Raw genomic sequence first — 21,183 nt, 5'->3', positions numbered from 1 at the left:
GTTATTCTTAAAGAATTGGGACAAAAATCAGCCATTAGCCATTAATGGCTAAATGGCAAGTAAGTTTTTCTTAACTGCAAGTAAGGAGCGGCATTAAAACTTAAAATGAACAGAAATTATTCCGTATATGAAAGGTGTTGTCCCCTCGTCAACGGCTTGCTCTTTACACTAAAGTTTTTTATTATTTAGAAAAGTAGAGCTGTGAGAAAGAATCAAGCTATACCATAAAGAGTGGGGCGTTGAGGAGGGGACAACCCCTTTCATATACGAAATAATCTCTGTTCATTTTAAGTTTAATGACGCTCCTTACTTGCAGCTAAGAAAACAGTTTTTTATTTATTTAATTTCTGAATCAAATTGTCCCACCTTACATAGCAACTAAATTACCGTACGCTTTTTTGCGGGGTATATAGATGGTAGATCGCTGGCTTAAGATGGTCAGTATTAAATTTTAGAGCGTCTTGAAATACACTTTTGGGATTAGTTCAGTAATTTAGGGGAACACCAATATGATTCCTCAGCAAGAGGCCCTACGTCACTTATCTATAATTCAAAATTACCAAAATAACCGAATATTACATATGTTAGTAATACTGGACCCAGAGATCGAACCCGGCTGTAACATACTGCAGGACCGACACAGGGATCTTACCCCTGTTTCCCACTGCTGCGTCAATCCCGACACAATTTTTTCTGGCGGAAAAACGTATGACAGAATCGGACGGAGGTTCACAAAGAAACACAGACTTTTGTGTCGCTGCGACAAACTCTAGAAGAATTCAAATCAGCCAAAATTAGCTTTTCAATCAGCTCCATGACTTTGGTTATGATTTTGTTGTTTTTTTAATCAGAACAACGCATGCGTTTTGTTGTATGAGTTGAAACTATTCAGCGCATCCGACATTGCAGCAAAATGGAGGGTTTTGCATCGTTTGTCGCACGATTTGTGTCATTTGTCGCATGTCGCAGGATTTAGCGCGAAATCGCAGCAGTGGGAACCAAGGATTAGCGGTCATGAAGCTTCGTTATACGACATGATTCCTTGCTTCTTATTACACATCTTACATAGGTATAAGAGATTTTCCCATCAAAATGATGATTCATGGAATCATCTCACTAGTATTATATCAGCTTAATAGATTATCTCGACGGGATGGCACTCATATGTAAACGTACCCCTTTTTTTCCTTTTTCAAGTCGTTAATATAATATACTTAAAACATCTCTTTAAAAGTTTCTATCTTAATTAATGCAGAACCATACCCCAAGATACCCTATTGAGCCGGATAATATTACCAAAATCGCTTCGTAAAATTTTTATCAGCTTAAAGGATTCAGTTACTCGTGGCATTTCCCTTATTATTAGCAGAAGAGCTCAAAACTCATATATAAATTTTATATGGTCATCAATGCAAGCCTGTCACTAACAGCGCTCTCCTAGCGGGCGAATAATATGATATGAAAGGACAATGCAGTGCTTAACGGTGTAATCATTTCTCCCCTGCATTCATGAGCTGTCACTAACAGCCAAGTGGAATATTTGCATAGCAGAAGATTGAGAAAGTAATGCTTTTAAATATTTATAAATTAAAACAAATTTGACAGTACGGCTCTCTAAGGCAGGCGTGTGACTCAGAATGAAACGCAGACGAAAAATACATAATAGAAAGCAGCTGCGGGCTGTATAAAAAAGTCCAAAAAAAGTGGATATAAATTTTGCTTAAGTGTAATTTCTTTCTAACGCTCGAAATTTTAACTGAAGATCAACTTCAGCAAATACTAAAAGAATGACCGAAAAATATGCCTCCTCCACAATTGACTCCACTGGTAGAAATAGGGAGAATTAATTTCTAGAATTCTAAAAGCCTGTACACCCAAAAGCTCACTTTTTGGTAATTTTAGACACCATTTTCCCGTGGAAAATCCTTGGATACTCTCCAAAAATAATCGCTGTATGACCTGTGTCTATGTCTGTATTCATATCTGAAAATTTGCTATCTGTGCAGTTCTCTTATGCCCCATTGCGAAAAATGTAAAATTGAAGAGAACAAAACATTGATTTTACGTATTCACAGTGCAAAAACTTTCAAGGGCCACAGCATAAGAACCAGCGGGCCACATTCGGTTGCAAGCCCATATACCACATACTATATATATATATATATATATATATATATATATATATATATATATATATATATATATATATATATATATATATATATATATATATATATATATAATACTGGAAGCCTGGCGGCTTCGCCACCGGGCCCCAGGCCTCGGCACGCAGCAGGCTTCTATAAATATATTCTTACTGTCGCTTATCTTCTAAAACATTTACAATGTCGCATGTCTTGTCTTCTAAACCATTTACAAGAACAACTTCAAAGAAAACGCTTTCAGCCAATATATATCTAGCTATCTTCCATTTTTTCTGAAAACGACTATATCATTCAAAACGGCAAGGAAAAACTAATAAAATCCGATAGAGGCTCATTTGTGAGCCATTTTGGTTGGATTATATTGAGGTGAAACAGCTGGATGTTATAGACGGAACGAAATTGCCCTAATCTGAAAATATTCAGATACCAGAAAAACTACAATGAGCTTATAACAACCGTTGCTAAGACGCGATAATAAAGAGAGGCTAGAAATAAAGCCAAAATGAGTGCGAGAAGAATAATTTGACAAAGCAAGGGAGGGGCACATGCAGTGAGTGGTTTACCAGAATTAAACCCCAACCACCCTGACTCCTAAATTGGTCACTCAAATTCAGATAAATACACCCTCAACCCCCCCCCCCCCGACAAAATCCTGGACAAGGTCCTGCCGCAAGGTATACTATTAATTCTTGGCTGTCCTGAGGTGGAACCCATTTGTTTAGGTTCAAGAGACATCTTGAACCTATGAAAATGAATAATTTTCTTTTCTTTTATTCTATGCGATGACTATATCTAACTATCGAATACTTCATCTATGACTTCATTCTTGACAGAGTCTTAAGGGGATTTGGTACCATAAAGAATCAGCCTATCTCGTACATTACAATTTTTTTAATTTCTGTGGCCAAATTATATAGAATTGATTGGGCGGTCTTGCGAAAGCTTGCAGAGCTTGGATAAGCAATCCGAATAAACGGCAGAAAACTTAAAGCCGACATCTACATTCTCTGAAATCTTAGAAAAACCTTGTAGCTTTTCTCGTTTTGAGCTGTGAGAAACTTATATCATTAAAAATTGAAAACTTTTATTTTTTTGATCATACGGAGCAGAATTTTCTTTTTTTAATTCAGGAAAGAGTTGTCCCTAAAAACGTTCTAGTATACCTGCTAGGAAAATGCCCAAAATCACCTTAAAAGAAATGTCATTTGATCAAAACAGCTCTTCGAACTTTCTACGGTGCAACCCGTTTTGATCGAAAACTTTGCCAACAGAATCAAATTTCATAATCAAATCAAAAATTCTCAATAGGTTTCAATGCTAAGTAATCCCCTGCGAGAATTCGCTAATGGAACCCTTTGCCTTTGAGATAGTCAACCGACGTTGAGGCTCACAAAATGATGTTTCAAGCGTCGATTCTTATTAAGCTAAGGCCTCGTTATCTACGGTAAATGGATATATTTTGACACGTTTTTCTGTCAAAAGTATTAAGGTGGGTTTATATTTTGACTGTGTTTTGTTCATAAAAGGTTTTATAGACGAAAACTTTCCTTTGCAGCGAGAATAGCTACCCTATTTATTGGTATAACAGATTTGTGAATTTGGCGTGAAATATGAAAATAAAGTACAAAAATCGTGAGGTGTTTTTTACACTAGCTAACCAACAGATTTTGTAATCAACTTAAATATTCCTAAGATGTGTATTCGTTCTTTGGATAACCGGGCTGTTCTTATGAAATTGTTCCTATAATTCAGAGTATAGCAGAGTAGTGAGCACTATAACTGCCAGCGTTGCAGTAACAGTGAGAATGCAAACAAAGGGAATGTCTAAGCTTAATTACTTACAGAATCAAATAGCTTTAAGATTAAAAATATTATCTTTTAGCTCTGGATTATGTTTGGATTAACTTTTACAATAGACATAATATTAATACAACTGCTAGTGCCACTCAGAGTCGTTCCTAGGGCTGGTGGGACAATGAGAAAAATCAATTACAGCACCTTACTCCCGGCTCTGATACGACCCACGGTGAAGTGTTATCACGCAGAGCTAGAACAAATAAAAGTTAAAACTGCTAAATTTTAAATCTTTTAAACTTTGCTTTAACTGTTTAGCGACTGCTGTGGATTTTTGCTTAGTCGGAGAACGACTTTGCTGTTGAATCTAGTTTTGTTAAATTTCGGATTTTAATTAAACATTTGGATCAAACCTGAAATTATCTAAAAAAGGCTGAATTATTTAATTTCGCAATTCTATATAGTTAGGACTAGGTCAGTATGCAGATTATAGGTTAGTTAAAAAATAACGTACATTAATAGGCCTTTTGTGCCCTTTTGGAAATTGTGTTGTTTTTTTTTTTTATTTGACCCAATGCAAAAATTCTATTTTCAATGAGAATCCTGAAGAAAGGAAGGTGTTTTAAATTCCCCTTCCCCAACTGATGCCAGTTGAAACAAAAGTACAAAAAATAAATAAATACATCAAATATTTATCAGGTGAGCGAATTGAAAATGCGGAATCTTTTGTCTTTCTCGGCAGTCTTTTAACCTCTAACAACGGTTGTTCAAAATAGGTTTAAACTGAACCTCACAACCAGCAGCTTCAAGAGTCTATCGTTAATTTGGAAAAGTAAATTAGTATCAAAATCACTGAAGGTCCGATTCTTTAACTCTCTCATACTCCCCAGTGCTAAATATGCAAGTGGAACTTGGTCAATTAAAGCTGATGTCGAACGTCGAATCTTCGCAATTGAAACAAAATGTATCGTTGCATAGCAGGATTCACCTACATTGACCAAGTATCCATGTAAGACCTCCGGAAACTCCTCCACTGCTCATACACTATCATGGACCGAATTAGAAGTCAGCAACGCCACCGGCTTGGTCATATCAAACGAATTTCATCAAGTCAACTCCCCAAAATCACGTTTGAAGGATGGGTACATACCCCACGACCTTGTGGCCGACCCCACAAGAGGTGCTGCGACCACTTCAATGGCCAGAACCTCCCCAACTCCTGCGTATAGCACCACATAGAACCGAATACTGTAGCCATATTCAACGACTAGTGAGAAGAAAAGAAGCCCCAATACAGCCACAAAGGTCGGATGGGATATAAGTGTTGTCGTTTATCAGGTTTTCCACGATTTTTTTTTATTTTATTTTGATGAATAGCGATAAGTGACACTATTTTTTTTTTCATTGAAAAATTTCGCATAGCCTTTATATAAACCCGAAGTAAATTCCTTTTATGTGCTTCTTCGAAAATTCTGATTTTTGTTTGACCCCTGTAAAGTAAAAAACTGAAATACACGTGTCCAAAAACCAATGCGTGGCCAAATCCTCATTTGAATTATTTAGAGAGGTTATTTGCCATGAATATGAGCCCGACAAATTGTATGTTAAAAGAGCAAACACAATTTATTTTTCATTCTTCATAGACGCAGGATGTATAGTATATAGCCAAGCTGAGTGATCGGAAACAGCTGAGTGACCAAGTTGTGCTTGAGAGGCCACCTAATGTCTTATTATATTTTTAATTATTCCCTATCCAAAACAAAATACTTACTCCTCGATAAATGCTGTCATTTATAAGATAAGGTGGAGTTTTTAACTATCAGTTAAGCCTGAGAAATTCTGCCCAGTTGTCAAGAGATTACAAACAAATACCACGATTACTAACTTTACTGCATGTTGGATGCCACAGTTTAGCCCTTTAAGTCTGGATGTCCTTTTAAAAGTACAAGCACGTTTGATTAGTTGCAATGACTCGCGTATGGTTTCAATCGGCATGCACAATCTCTTATATAATTCAGTAATTCAAAACGTGTCGAACAAGATGTCGCACAAGACCGTTTGACACTCGGTTCAGTTGCTAGGCGAAGATTGGTGGGAGAGGTCCAGAAAGCGGTGAAAGGTAGGTATTGATTAAAATATTATTAAAATTATTAAATGACTTTCAGAAATTCTATAAAAAAAATCAGAGTGTAGTTAGATAGTGTCAAATTAGAATTTGATAAGAGGCTAGGATCCAACGGTAACAATGCTGGTGTATGAACTAGTTTCTGACAAGCTGTCCTTTTGAAAGGACATCCGTCCGTAAGGGTCAACAACTTGACGGTTATTGCATGAAAAAACATCGAAGGAAAATAACAAGTATATTTAATATGTTTGAATATGTTTTAACGAATTTATATCCAAAGTATTTTTCCAGATGGGTGGCAAGTTTGAGAAGGCATTGAAGAAGTCACGAAACTTGCACGCTCGGCGAAATCTTGAACCAGAACGAGCTTTAGAAATGTTTATGGAACTACCAGATGGAGATGTTTCCCAGATTTCAGATCTTTCAGATTCTGATGATGAAGAGAGTGATAGCCAGTATTTGCCGCCGAACCCTGAACTAACTGACTTCTACGAGTTAATGCAGCTGGAACCGATGCGAGACAGCCCCCCTGCCGATAACTTTTTTGAGTCCCATGATCTTGAAGAGCCTGGGCCTTCTACTAGCTCTGGGCCATCTACTAGCTCTAACAGGGCAACTGAAGATCAGCAGCCTCCTGCCCTAAGGTAAACTGACAAAATAAGGGCGAATACAAGTGGCGTTACAAGGACTTCGAACATTATATTGAGGATCAGCAAGTTATGTGTGCATATGCTCCCCCACCAACAGAGTCCCTGACCCCAGCCGAATATTTTTCTATGTTTTTCTCTGATGAAATGATTGATAAGGTATTGTTAGAGACGAATCGCTATGCAATGACGAAGGACAACAAATTCATCGATGTCACAAAACAAGAGATATACTCATACCTTTCAATAACTCTCTACATGGGAATAATAAGATTGCCTAGCTACAAGCTCTGCTAGGATAAGGAGCTGAACTATACTCTCGTCTCTGGAAAGATGTCCCGAGACCTTTTCACATTGATTCGAAGGTACTTGCACTTCAATGACAACAGTAAGTGCAAGCCAAAAATCGATCCTGGGCCTGATCGTTTGTTCAAGGTGAGGCCCATAGTTAACCTGCTGCGAGAAAATCTGATGAGAACTGAGCCTGAAGAAAGACACAGTGTCGACGAACAGATTATCTCATTTGAGGGAAGATCTGTTATGCGGCAGTATCTCCCAAACAAGCCGCACAAGTGAGGGTTCAAAGTATTTATTCGAGCTGGAAGTAGTGGGACCATGTACGACATTGAAATATACCAAGGCGAAGGAACTGTGGAAGTTAGGCTTTTGAGATCCCTGGAACCCAAAGCGGGGTACAAGATCTTTTTAGACAATTGGGTTTCGAGTGTAGACCTTGTCGTTCATCTGAAGGAAATTGGATATGATTGCGTTGGGACTATTCGTTAGAACCGTCTTTCAGGATGCAAACTGATAGAAGAAAAGGAACTGAAAGAGTTTGGTCGAGAACACGTCGACTGGAGAGTTGAAAAATCAACAGAAGTTTTCTTGGTGCGCTGGTACGATAGCAAAGCGGTGACGCTTGTGTCGAAATACGTTGCAGTCGAGCCCAAGGATACCTGTATACGTTGGGACTCCTTCGAGAAGAAATGCGTGGAAATCGAAAGGCTCGCAGTGTTCAAAGAGTACAGCAAGTACATGGGCGGTGAGGACTTGGCTGATATGCTTACTGAGCTCTATCGCTCAAACCTGAATACAGGAAAGTGGTATATGCGCATATTCTACTACGTTCTTGACAGTGCAGTGGTCAATGCCTGGCTAATTTATCGTCGTTACTGCTGGCAGTCCAATGACAAACCGATGCCTCTACTGAAGTTCAAAACCTTCATTACATGCTCTCTCGGATACTCCGAAGCACCCCGAAGGTGCCCTGGTAGACCATTATCTCTAGAAGCCGAAGGTATTTCTCCACAAAAAAATACCTACACAGCCTACCCCCCTACAGACGTGTGACATGACGGGTACAACCATTTTCCTGAATTCGGAAAAGATCGAAAATGCTGCCGAATTTGTCAGAGGTAGACAAATATCATTTGTATCAAGTGCCTTGGAATTGTACTGTGCCTTGTTCCCGAGAAGAACTATTTTCTCTCCTACCACAAGAAGTGATCTATTTTTTATTTGTGTAGTAGTTTGGTCTGATACAAAAATATGTGGCATTATTTAAAAAAACAAAATACTCCACTAAGGACGGATGTCCTTTCAAAAGGACACGACGGATCTAGAACACTGAGCCAGATACCGAAAATGTGACTCCATATTCGAATTCAGTGATTTTTTTTTTCATCTAGAAACATCCTTCAAATAAGAGTTAAACTTAGGTTGTTGGCAGCAGTGACAACAAATAATAAATTGCTTTGATGAAAGTAGACGATGAGATTAAAAACACATATACGAAATGCACAATAGAAAGTATTCGTTTTTGTTAATCCAATTTTCTTCTTGTTTTTCAGTTGTTTTTTCCAGACAATTATTTTTCAAATTTTATTCTCTTTTCAAAATCACTAGATACACTTTTCAATACAAGTGGGTTGCTAGAAATATTCTGTGTCATTAACTCTCTACTGTGACTGTCCCCGTAGTTAAGATGTAGACCATTACACGTGTCAGATCAGGTGGGGGGGGGGGGTCTATCTACCCACATATTTAGCGTAAAGACACCAAACACAGTTTTATGATTGGTCAATAACATTATACGTTGCTCCAAGTGACCATCTGTGTCACTTACTGTGACTGCCCCCGTAGAAGAGTTGGTTTATTTTTGGCCATATCATGTAAATTAGCCAAGGCAGGTATTCAGGTCAGATCGGGAGTCAATATACCAGGATACTTAGCGTTAAGACAGCAAGCACGATTTTATGATTGGTCAATAACATTATAAGTTGCTCCAAGTGGCCATCTGTGTCACTTACTGTGACTGTCCCCGTAAAAGATTTGGTTTATTTTTGGCCACATCATTTAAATTAGCCAAGGCAGGTACACAGGTCAGACCGGGAGTCAATCTACAAGCATAGTTAGCGTAAAGACACCAAGAATGGTTTTGATTGGTCAATAGCATTATAAGTTGCTCCAAGTGACCATTCTTTGTCACTTACTGTGACTGTCCCCGTAGAAGATTGGTTTATTTTTGGCCACATCATGTAAATTAGCCAAGGCAGGTACACAGGTCAGATCGAGAGTCAATCTACCGGCATACTTGGCGTAAAGACACAAAGCACGGTCTTATGATTGGTCAATAACATTATAAGTTGCTCCAAGTGACCATCTGTGTCACTGTGACTGTCCCCGTAGAAGATTGGTTTATTTTTGGCCATATCATATAAATTAGCCAAAGTAGGTACACAGGACAGATCGGGAGTCAATGTACCAGCCTATTTAGCTTAAAGACACCAAGCACGGGTTTATAATTGGTCAATAGCATTATAAGCTGCTCCAAGTGACCATCTGTGTCACTTACTGTGACTGTCCCTGTGGGAGAGTTGGTTTATTTTTGGCCATATCATTTAAATTAGCCAAGGCAGGTACACAGGTCAGATCGGTAGTCAATCCATCAGTATACTTAGCGTAAAGACACCAAGCACGGTTTTATGATTGGTCAATAATATTATAAGTTGCTCCAAATGACCATCTGTGTCACCTTACTTTGACCGTTCCTGTAGAAAAGTTGGTTTGTTTTGGTCATACCATCTAAATTAGCCAACGCAAGTATGACTGTTCTCACTTACTGTGACTGTTCCAGTAGAAAAGTTGGTTTATTTTTGGTCATATCATGTAAATTAGCCAACGCAAGTACACAGGTAAGATCGAGAGTCAATCTAGCATACTTAGCGTAAAGACGCCAAGCATGGTTTTATGATTGGTCAACTTAAAACCAAACCAATTAGCCAGCAACACAAAGACTCGAACCACTGACAATAGCAATAACCTGATTGGTCAACAAAATTATAATAAAGTACAAGGCAAACTGCGTAAGGATGTTCTTTTTCTTTAGTTCACCCAGTCAAGAAGTATGTTTGAATGAACATCACAATTGTTTTAACTTTTCTTAAGTTCAAACAATTAAATATTCAGGGCTGTAACAAGTTCCGTAACCTAGTAAAAACCGAACAACGGCCAACAGTAATTAAAAGCTTATAAACACTATTTGAAATAAAAAAAATTAGTGATAAATTTCTTTAATTTAAAAGTGATTCAGGAATGATAACTATTAGGCCTATATAGGCTTATCTTAATAGCAAAAGTTTATAGCGAAAAATAAATGTTGTGAATTTCGGAAAAGGACTCGAAGCCCCTCGAAGACAGCGAGATTCGCACGAAACAAAATACCATTCAAATCACGATGGCCGAAAACTTTTGACCAGAGGTGTTGAGCCTCCCATCTTAGAAAAACAAGGAAAATAGCTTTTTGCAGGGATAGCAGTGAAGTGTCTCCTTTTCCCCCTTCTTTTTCGTCCCAGGGCTACCACACTACCACGTCCCAGGGCTGCCTGGATACGAGAAATCGTATCCAGGTGTTTTAATAAACTTGTCTTGATAACGCCACTGTAGAGTACACTATGGTGCCAAAATGGTACTTTTTCGAGCCATTTCTCGAGTGGAAAGGCTGGGGAGCAAAACGAGGGTTTTGATACCCGTCAGGGGTGTCGTTTGGGAGAGCAGCGGGGTTTGTTGCCCTCAATAATTAGGATATAAAAATACTGGAGGTTCGCCCCTGATGCCCACGGTAAAAAACACCCAACCGGAAGTTTTCAATCTCTCCTCTTGAATGCACACAGCTGCCTTAGTAAGCAAAAACTGAAAAAAGTAAATTGAAAATAACCTTATAAAAATTAAGTTTGAGTTAAACCTGATTAATGAATTGCAACTGGTATTTTGTTTATCTTAACAGTGAGCTTTTATTACAATTAAATTAAAAAACAAGTTTTTTAAAATGAAAGTAAGGAGCGACATTAAAAATCTAAAAACGAACAGAAATTACTCCGTATATTTTATATATTTCCTCCTCAACGCCTTGCTCTTTATGCTAAAGTTTGAATCTTTCTCTTAACTCTACTTCTTAAAACAGTAAAAAACTTTAGCGTAAAGAGCGTGGCGCTGAGGAGGAAATATATAAAATATACGGAGTAATTTATGTTCGTTTTAAGTTTTAATGTCGCTCCTTACTATCATTAAAAAAAATTATTTAATTTCTGAACGTTTTTTAATTAATGCATGTTTTGATCTTGGCTCTCCGCATATAAATAATTTAAACGAAATTTGCATATTAATTTTTTTTTTAGCTAAATGACTTTCTCATAGTTTTAATCGAAAGATTTTGAGAAAAAAGGAGAGAGGGAGGAAGCCTGGTTGCCTTCCAATTTTTTGATTACTTAAAAAGGCAAATAGAACTTTTAATTTTTTTTACGAACATTTTCATTAGTAAAAAAACGTAATTTACGAATTAACTTAGCCTACGTAACGAACTTCTATATTCGTATGTTTTTATTGCGTATATGAGGGAGTTCACCCCTCGTCGATACCTCGCTCTTTACACTAAAGCTTAAATTCTGTCCCAATTCCTTAAGAATGACCCTTGGATGACAAAGGCCGTAGAATAAATAGTTGAAATTACTAAAAATACTTTAGCTTAAAGAGTGAGGTATGACGAGGAGGTAAACCCCTCATATGCGCAATAATTTCTGCTCGTTTTAAGTTTTAATGCTGCTCCTCACTTTCGGTAAAAAAAATTCATATTTATTTTTTCATTGTTTTTTTTTAAATAATGCTAAAAAATCCTGTGCCCCCTTCATTGAAAGTCTCTTCCCCCATGAGAAGTTTTTCCATGAAAAGATCCTCCCACTTAAAATCCCCCCTACCTCAACTAGCCCTCCCAAACCAAAAAATCCCCCTGAAACGTCCGTACACTTCCCAGTAACCATTACTATATGTAAACACAGGTCAAAGTTTGTAACTTGCAACCCTTCCCACGGGGACTGCGGGGAGGTAAGTCGTCCCCAAAGACATAGTTATTAGGTTTTTCGACTATGTTGAATAAAATGGCTATCTCAGAATTTTGATCCGCTGACTTTGGGGAAAAAATGAGCGTAGAAGGGGGCCTAGGTGCCCTCCAATTTTTTTGGTCGCTTAAAAAGGGCACTAGAGCTTTTAATTTCCGTTAGAATGAGCCCTCTCGCAACATTTTAGGACCACTGGGTCGATACGATCATCCCTGGGAAAAAAAAACAACAAAAAAACAAATAAACACGCATCCGTGATTTGTCTTATGGCAAAAAATGCGAAATAACACATTTTTGTAAATAAGAGCTTGAAACTTCTACAATAAGGTTCTCTGATAAGCTGAATCTGATGGTGTGATTTTCGTTAAGACTGAATGACTTTTAGGGGGTGTGTTCCCCTATTTTCTAAAATGTGGCAAATTTTCTCAGGCTCGTAACTTTTGATAGGTAAGACTAATCTTGATGAAAGTTACATATTTAAAATCAGCATTAAAATGCGATTTTTTTATGTAACTATTGGTATCAAAATTACATTTTTTGGATTTCGGTTACTATTGAGCCGGGATGCTCCGTACTACAGTTTGTTACCACGAACTGTTTGAAAAAAAAAAATCTTGAAGCTCTGATATGTCTATTTTTAATTTTTATTTCTCCAGCACTAGTGGGGCATTGAACCGTCGTTGAGATCTGTTTAAGAGCTTATTTGAAAGCTAATCCTTATACTTACGTGCTTTAAACACTTTTCTTGCCAACACCATCTTAAAGTTGGAAAAAACTGGGGTTTTAGGAATCTATTAGGATAAAAAATCGGATTTTGTGTGTCATTTCTGGACTGGATAGACTTGGTCACATAAACATCGTACAAGTGAAATGTTCATGGTAAAAAAATCCTTAATCGAAGGTTCACCCTCCCCATTTTGAAAATTGACTTTTCCAGCTCCCTTAATAATAGAAATTTAAAAACTAGATGAAAAAAAAAATGTCCAGTGAGAATTTTTTTTTAACCCAATTCAAAGCTGATTCGGTAGTGACAACTGCTATTTATTTTTGTCTTAACAGTGCCAGTTAATTACGAAAACACATTTTCGGGAATTCCCTGGTGTGAGCTTTATTTTCTCCAGTACCAGCGGGTTCTGGAGCATCGCAGATGAGTTGAAATGAGTAACCAAGTGAAATTTCACAATTTTAATTTTACTCCCTCCGCCTCGTCAAAGCGTGCAGGAATCAGTTACTGACTTTGAGGTTACACATTGACTCGTCATCTGGAGGCAGGGGAAGGGCATTAGCCCCATTAATTCAGGTAATTCTTGTTTTAACTTTGTTTTCTGCATAATAATATATTTTAATGATCAGTTATCCTGAAACGTTGAAGTCCAAGAAGTAAAAATAAACTGAAGTATATTTCCTTATAAAAAGTCAAGAATTTTTTGTGCTTCAATGGTAAAAAAAAGTTGCAATAATAATGATACAGTTTTCTAGTAAAGACGTTGAATTTACATATAAAATTCTTTTAGTGTCCTTTGATTTTCTATCTCCATATGTTTAATAATGGATAATATATCATAAATAACTGAGCTTTTTATCTGCAATTTCTTAAAAATACCAGAGATAAAATACCCTTTAAACTCTTTATGTGACAAAATCGAACTTTTTTGTAGGGAAGTTCGCTAAAAGTAGAAAGTAAGACCTATGTTTAGTAGCTCTTTTAACAAAAATTCATTTCGACTTGTTTAGTCTCATCGCCTAAGTTAGACAAATATCTTTTTTTATTTTTTTTTATATATTTAAAAAAACTAAAAACGAATAAAACCTAATCTGAAAAATTAGCTTTTAGAACTATTTAATTTTAAAACAGTTTCCCAATGGAAGTAAAGAGCAATTGAAATTTAAAACGAAAACCAATTATTGCTTTGCAGTTTATTTAACATATTTCTACAAAGCTAGCTCAAAGAAACCGACTCATGATACCTCGTTAAATTTGTAGAATTCTAAAAAAGTTGTGGTTTACTGAAAACTGAGCTTGCTTGAGCTTTTTGGATAATTTAAATTGATTACCAGAAGTTATTGTTACCTTTGCCAGTTAAAGACTACTGAGAGTATTATAAAAAGTCTTTTATTTTCAGCACACTAATCATATACTTTTCTGCTCCTAGGAGATTATCCTGTTGTTTCCCGCCATGTTCGTGTTTTCAGTAAAGCACAAGTTTTCCCAATTCTATAAATATAGGGAAATATCACGAGCCAGTTTATCTGAGCCAGCTTTGTATATATTTATTCAATAAACTGTAAAGCAATAGTTTTGCAATAAGCTTTTCAAATATCCTTTTGAAAATATAAGAAAACCGATAGATTAAGCTTGGGAGGAGAGGGGTTAATATTAAGAGCCATTCATTATGTGGGCATTTTGCCAAAATGTTATCGTATGTCTCGTTATGTCTAGTACCAGTTTAGGCAAAAATAATGTGTCTATGCTTAGTTTTGGTAGGAAGGGACAAATTTCTTCCAATAGATCTGTGTTCCTTCACGATTAATCTCATCAAAGATGTCAGGCACAGAAAGTAATAAACAATTTTTACTTTTTAGTCTTTTGATTCCTTTGAATACAGAATTCAATATAAGAGCAGTCGAGAAAATCATAGAATGGGGAACGAGGTCGCAGCTGCAACAGACAGTCATACTAGGCTAGAATAGATTTTATGACAGGTTTGGATAATGTGACCTAATAAGTAAACCAATTTTATTACAATTTTATATTAAAATTTACGTATATGATGAATCTTTTATTTTTACTAGCGAGAAAGATGAAAGATGAGAATCAAAAGCCATATGGTAACAAAATTATGTATGTTGGAGAAGAAAGGCAATTTTAGAACATCGAGGGCTTCTTTAGTCGCTGTTTTTGCCATTTCAAACAAAATATCGGCAGTCATTTTGTTTATTAAGTAAAATAAGAATGATATTCATTTAAATAGTGATGTTAAGTGGAAATTGCTGTTAAAACTTCAATAAAGAAGAAACTATTCGCTCAATCCCCTGCTCTTTACGCTAAAGTTTGATTAGTGCTTGCTTTATAGCATTTTGGAATGCCACAAATATAGCCCGTTGACAATGGCAAATGTATTATTCAAAGATTGCCTTTAAAAATGTTACAGCAAAAATTTTTATTTAAATCAAATACAGAAGACTGAGCCCTCTAATTCTCCAAGCGTTGAGGTAAAAAAGTTTAGGCTGTTATAAAATGCTAAATTCATAACTAAACCAATATTTTTAATGGTCTTCATTTTTAAGTACTAAGGCAAAAAAATTATCATAGAAAAAATAGTAAAAAGCATGAAGGGTTGGGGAGGTTATTAATCTGAATATCATATTCAGAATGAAGCCTAGATACGACGGGACGTACCAGCCTCTCTAGCCATCCTACTATGATTGCAAAAGGGGTGCCGTGATTGTAAATTAGCGTTTCTGATCCTTTTAAAGGTCCCAAACTGACTGAAAGGGTGCTTGCTCCGCGCTCTTCAATGACACATGCGTCCTTGGGCTCCCCCTAGCTCCACGTGGCATCAGATTGAGGCTTATTTTTATTCATAACAAGTGGAAGGATCAAAATATGATGGTCACATGGGGATGTATTTAGTTCAAATCCTAAGCTGAGGGTCGAAAAATTATGCAAATTGGCTATTCTTCGTAGATGCACTGATGAATTTGGACATGTTACTATCTCTTGAAAATTAAAGGGATGAAGGGGTAAAAAATTACCAGGGAGGTGAAGTTTGGCTGGTGCTGTGAGGGACTATTAAAAAGGGGCAATGAGCCCGCTTTTTTTCATTCCAATCATATAAATTGCAAAGATTCTCAATTTGTATGATTCGAACGAAAAAAAGCAGGCTTGATAGCCTCTCACAGCACCAACCAAACTTCACTTCATCCCCGTAATTTTCATAACTTTCGATATTCTGAAGGGTGCACTAGTCCCATATACCAAGCCCTTAATCCGTCCCTGTTGGTCTCTCAATAGGATATTATTTATTATTTTGCCAAAGCATCCCATTTGAAAAAGAGAGTATCACTTTCCTACAAGTTTGTGGTAATAAACACAGGTTTAGCTTCATTGGTTTACGTCTGTGACACATTTGTATGGACTCATCGCATTATTCCTCAAGCGTATGTCAGAAAGGGAAGCCATCTAAATCCGTCTTTTTGAAACTAATGGGTTTTCTTGTCTTCTTTGTCAAGTTTTAATTCAGTGAAACGAAAAAAAAAGTTAAATTTCACCCAGGCTGGTTCTTCTGCGTTAAATTTTAATCTGTTAAAGTTTGGAGTCGCAAAATTTTTTCAGTGAGTTTCTCTCTGACCTAATTAAAGTTAGTTTCACGTAACTGTAAAAACTTGACAATTTTGCATTTCCAAGGTTTTGCAGGTAAGTCTTAGAATTTATCACAGCACGGAGGTAGAGTGTTAAGAAAACTAGATAGTGGTTCTAAATTGTTTTTATTCAAATGCTGACATTGCAAATTTAACTAGGCAACATTCCTAAATAGCCTACTAAGTTTTTGGTGTACCTAATATATTTATTTTCATCGAGGCAAAGTTGAGTAGAGATGCTGGTGAAGGGAGAAGGTGTAGTGTCAAATTGATTTATCAATTTGGTCCTTTGCCAATATGCAACCGCAAGGGCGTCCAAAAAAATTTTCAAGCATGGGTGGGCCATACAATCTTTTACAGTGGTGTTGGATCAGTGACAAAAATTCACAGAAATATAAGGAGGGACAAAATGTATTTTTCAAAATCTAGATGGGGGCATTTTTTTATTTTGTTCAATGAAAATATAAAAACATATATATATATATATATATATATATATATATATATATATATATATATATATATATATATATATATATATATATATATATATATATATATATATATATACATATATATATATATATATATATATATATATATATATATATATATATATATTTATATTTATATATATATATATATTTGAAATCTAGAAGCAAAACATTTAGGGGGGAATCCTACCTCTGCACCCTCCAATTGGTGCTCCTTGGTTGGAAGTTTTGCCCAAACTTTGGAATATTTTGACCTTTTTACATACTTTTAATCTTTCTAACACTTCCCTTCTTTATGAGAGGGGCATTAGGTCCCATTATATGACCATAAGCGCAGTAACCATAAAGCACTTCAACAAAATCCTAAAACGGGATCAGCTAATACTACTGTTCATGCTCATATCCCTTTACTGCGGTCAATCCTAGGATACACCCGCAAAACAGTATGCTTTACCAGCTTTAGAATCATATTTATGAACCGAAAGAGAGAGAGAAAGTGAGAGGAAGGAAGAGAGAGAGGAAGGAAAGAGAGAGAGAAAGTGAGATAGGGAGGAAGGGAGAGAGAGAAGGGGGGGGTCACATAGAATTGTCTTATGAAAATATGAAGAGTTGATAGTGTCAATAACACTGGTAAGTTTCATGAAAAGGTGACAAATTCTAATCCTCCCCCTCTTTGTACTGTCATATGCAATTTAGTTTTAGACAAGAAATAATCGTGCGACATTACACAGCGGAAAACAAGGCAAGCTAGCATTTCTCATTTTTGGCATTGCATACAGCCAGTAGCCTAGGCTTCGTAAAGAGGTGGACATTATTTATACGGGTTTTTGTGCAAGTCTATTCTGCTTTGTCTCCTGGTTGGGGTTTTGAGATGAAGATTCTTAGATTTTTTGGGGGGAGGGGGGGGGCTTCCAAAAGCGTATACGTTAAGAATATTTTTTTTTGTAGGTCTATTGACTGACTGCTTCTAATCCAAATTTCTCAATAATACTCTGCTTTGAAAAAATAAATAGTTATAAAAAAAAGCTATGAAGAAGCTTAAAACATAGACGTTGTATTTTCCAGCAAATTTATCAATATCATTCCCCGTCAACAGTTTCTCTCTTGGAAACAATAAATTCTCCCCTCATTAACAGCTTAGTATCAATCGCCGCATGATGGTTAATTGATATAACTGCCTAAATCAGATTCTGTTTATGAATGAATTTCACGGATATTTGCGCAAAACGATTACACACACGGCTGACGTCTTTTATTCCCTAATTCCATATGGTGCCAGTGTCTTTGACATATATAACTTGATGATTTTATTTATTGAATGAATTTATAAGGAGCAACAAACCTATTAAATGAAAAGAAAAAAATGGATCACGGATGCCATTAAAAAAAAAAAAAAAAAAAAAAAAATGGGAAAGCGGAGGTATGAAATAAGAGTGACACAGTTTTGTTTCTAAGGGTTACATTTCTTGGTCGAGGGAGAGAATTATGGGAAACATCCAAAAATAAAAGAATAAAAAAATGAATTATATGAGCAGCTTTGGGGAGTACATATCTGGGTCTCCTATGCGTGTGGGTCTGATAAAGCATCACTTTGACCTAAAATTATCATTTATCTATTAAAGCGTTTTTCCAGGTGTATTAATATTATTTGGAAGCGAGATAAAGACAACGTTCCCATCCCCCTAGAAAAATAAGAAGAAAAAATTTATTCCCAAACCCGACAAATTGAACAACATAGGCTACATTGCATATGAAAAGGAAGACACATAACATAAGTGCGAAATTGGAGCTTTTAGGACAAAAATTGAATTTTGAGCCTGTAAAACATGGCATGTTCATGTTCAAACATGAAATTAGTGTCTTCTATTTTCAATCCTCAACGGTAAAACACATATCATGATTTTTTAATCTAATATATAAATATAATATAGTATTGTAAAGCCCGTATTCAGGATTTTTTCTTCGAGGGGGGATTTTTCGGGAGGGGTTGTACAAAAACTTTTAAAACGCATAAAAATTGTTTATATGCATTTTTGTTCAGTTCTTACAAATTTGAAGAAAATTTAAGGAAGGAAGGGTCAATCCCCCCCTGATTGATATAAACTTCAATATTATTACAACACATTAAAACTACAAGCGTCTTGAAAACTTAATAACCTACTAGGACATGGCTTGGATCAGCCAATTCGTCACTGCGAAAACCAAAAGATCCATTCAATACGTTTTTTGCAAATGAACTAGTGAGTGGGAAATAAATCTCGAATAGATCTCTTTTCACTAATCGTATGTGAAGGCTATAAGCTTTTTTGAGGTAGGGGAGCCCTTTACTAATCTAAAGCTCTAATATGATTATAGCTCGTTTTATTGCAAATGTCAAATCTTATTGATAAATCAGTTTATGTCCATTATTCAACATGATTCCTTTATCTTACATATCGCAACAAACGATGAGATTGCCTGACATGACTACCAATAGTTATATCCCATTTTGACATTATTTGCCCATTTAGATAAATATTTTACATTTTTTTTACTTTTAAGTGAGTGTAACTGCGGCTTCATACAGTCCCTAGAAAGACCTATTATGACCAGTTGAACGGTAACTCAGCTCGTCGAATTTAATATTCTTTCAAAGTAAGACCTATGGTCAACCCAAGAGTAGCAGGTTAAATTCTTAGTCTAAGGTATTATTTTATGCAAATCAACACATTAAAAAAATAATCTTCCTGTCAATATATGGACCCAAGTAGAGCCCTTCGGAGTCCCCTAGATAAAAAAAAAGTCGCTACGGTCGTTTTTACTAGTGTCACAATTTCATAAAATTTTCATGTAATTCGCAATTTTTTTATTTTCTTAAAAATGCCAATTCGAGTACCCCTCCCCAACATATAAAATTTTGTACAACTATCAGCCTCACAATCCCTAATTAGTGAGACTACTTTCACTAAGCATTTTATTATGATTTTTTCTCACACTAAATGTTCATAGAATACAGGTCTTTCTTTTTTCCTTCCCATTTATTAGGCTTTAACAATAAAGCCTAGGTATGTTATCCTACCTGTGAATCTTTTAGTCCGAGTTTCTCTGCTAGTCTCTTCCTGTCTGGCTTCGAAATATATTTCTGTATTTGAAATCGCCGTTCAAGACCTCTTCGCTGAAGCTCTGAAAATACAGCACGTCTCATCATGCCTCGTCGTGGACGTGATGATCGAGTGGATAAAATAAAGGACTGACTTGCAGACGCAAGAAGTGACGTCCCTAGGGCTGGATGGGTATACCCCTCCAGCTTTTCCCCTGTAATGAAGATTTCTTAGTATATATCGGATACAGGCAAAACACTTATAGCGTCTCCAAAATTGAAGAAGAAAATTATACCGTTTGGTTGTTTCAACGTTGTGTTGTTTCAACATTTGTGTAAACACTTAAACTTGATTAATAGCGTGAGACCTGTCTGAAATAAGTATATGCAGTATAAGTGTAATGTAGTGTAATAAATGTAATGTGTAAGTATAATGTAGGAGTTGGCAAACTACCGTTGTAAATGGGATTTTGGCAATGGCTTACATGACTGGCTCCTTCATCAAAAGCCACCGGATAGCCTTAAAGGACTAGAACAAACAAAATGTGAATAAAATTTGCGGGTAAGTCTTCATCAAAAGATGAAAAGAGATAGCAGCATAGTTACCACCACCGCTTATTCATCATTAAATTCGGTTATTTCTCGCTATAGACATTTTAAAATGATTTGTAAGAAATTGGCTATTATTTAAACAATCTAAAGTTTGTTACAGCATCAAAAACACTATTTTGTTTAGTTGTTATTGGCCATTATTACTGGTTGTTATGTTGAAATTATTTATTGTTGCTTCAGATTGCAAGATCGAACAAGAAAACAGTCAATGTAATTACCATATGCAAACCACACTTTTAAAAGCACTATATCGAAAGCTCTTTTTATATCTTATTTTGGTTTAATCTAAACCTGATTTCCGTTATATCGCTGCATTTTTTTCGTGTAGTTGCGTATTGACTGAGTTGTCTTCCAAAGTCGATAACAATGTGTTTCAAAAGGTCATTATTCCGCACACCTTTCACAACAAACAGCAAACAAAAAAAGTATATCGAATCAAATGCTTTGGACACCTGCTGTGAATGCCTCCACATCTAACCGCAAACACGATCTACGACTTCGACCCAATCAAA

General features: G+C 36.1%; 1 protein-coding gene across 1 annotated transcript in view; it reads right to left on the bottom strand.

The window, feature by feature from the left end:
* LOC136034332 (homeobox protein DBX1-like) overlaps window positions 1-21,183 on the bottom strand; it is a 51,806-nt gene that overhangs the window by 16,973 nt on the left and 13,650 nt on the right. Inside the window, exon 3 of the mRNA XM_065715466.1 lies at window positions 20,039-20,274. Within this exon, the coding sequence (XP_065571538.1) occupies window positions 20,039-20,274 (236 nt within the window). The remainder of the gene's footprint in view (window positions 1-20,038; window positions 20,275-21,183) is intronic.

The sequence above is a fragment of the Artemia franciscana genome, chromosome 2, assembly GCF_032884065.1.
Source record: "Artemia franciscana chromosome 2, ASM3288406v1, whole genome shotgun sequence".
NCBI classification, from domain to species: domain Eukaryota; kingdom Metazoa; phylum Arthropoda; class Branchiopoda; order Anostraca; family Artemiidae; genus Artemia; species Artemia franciscana.
Note: the sequence above shows the minus strand (reverse complement) of the source record. Positions and strands in the feature narration are given on the sequence as shown.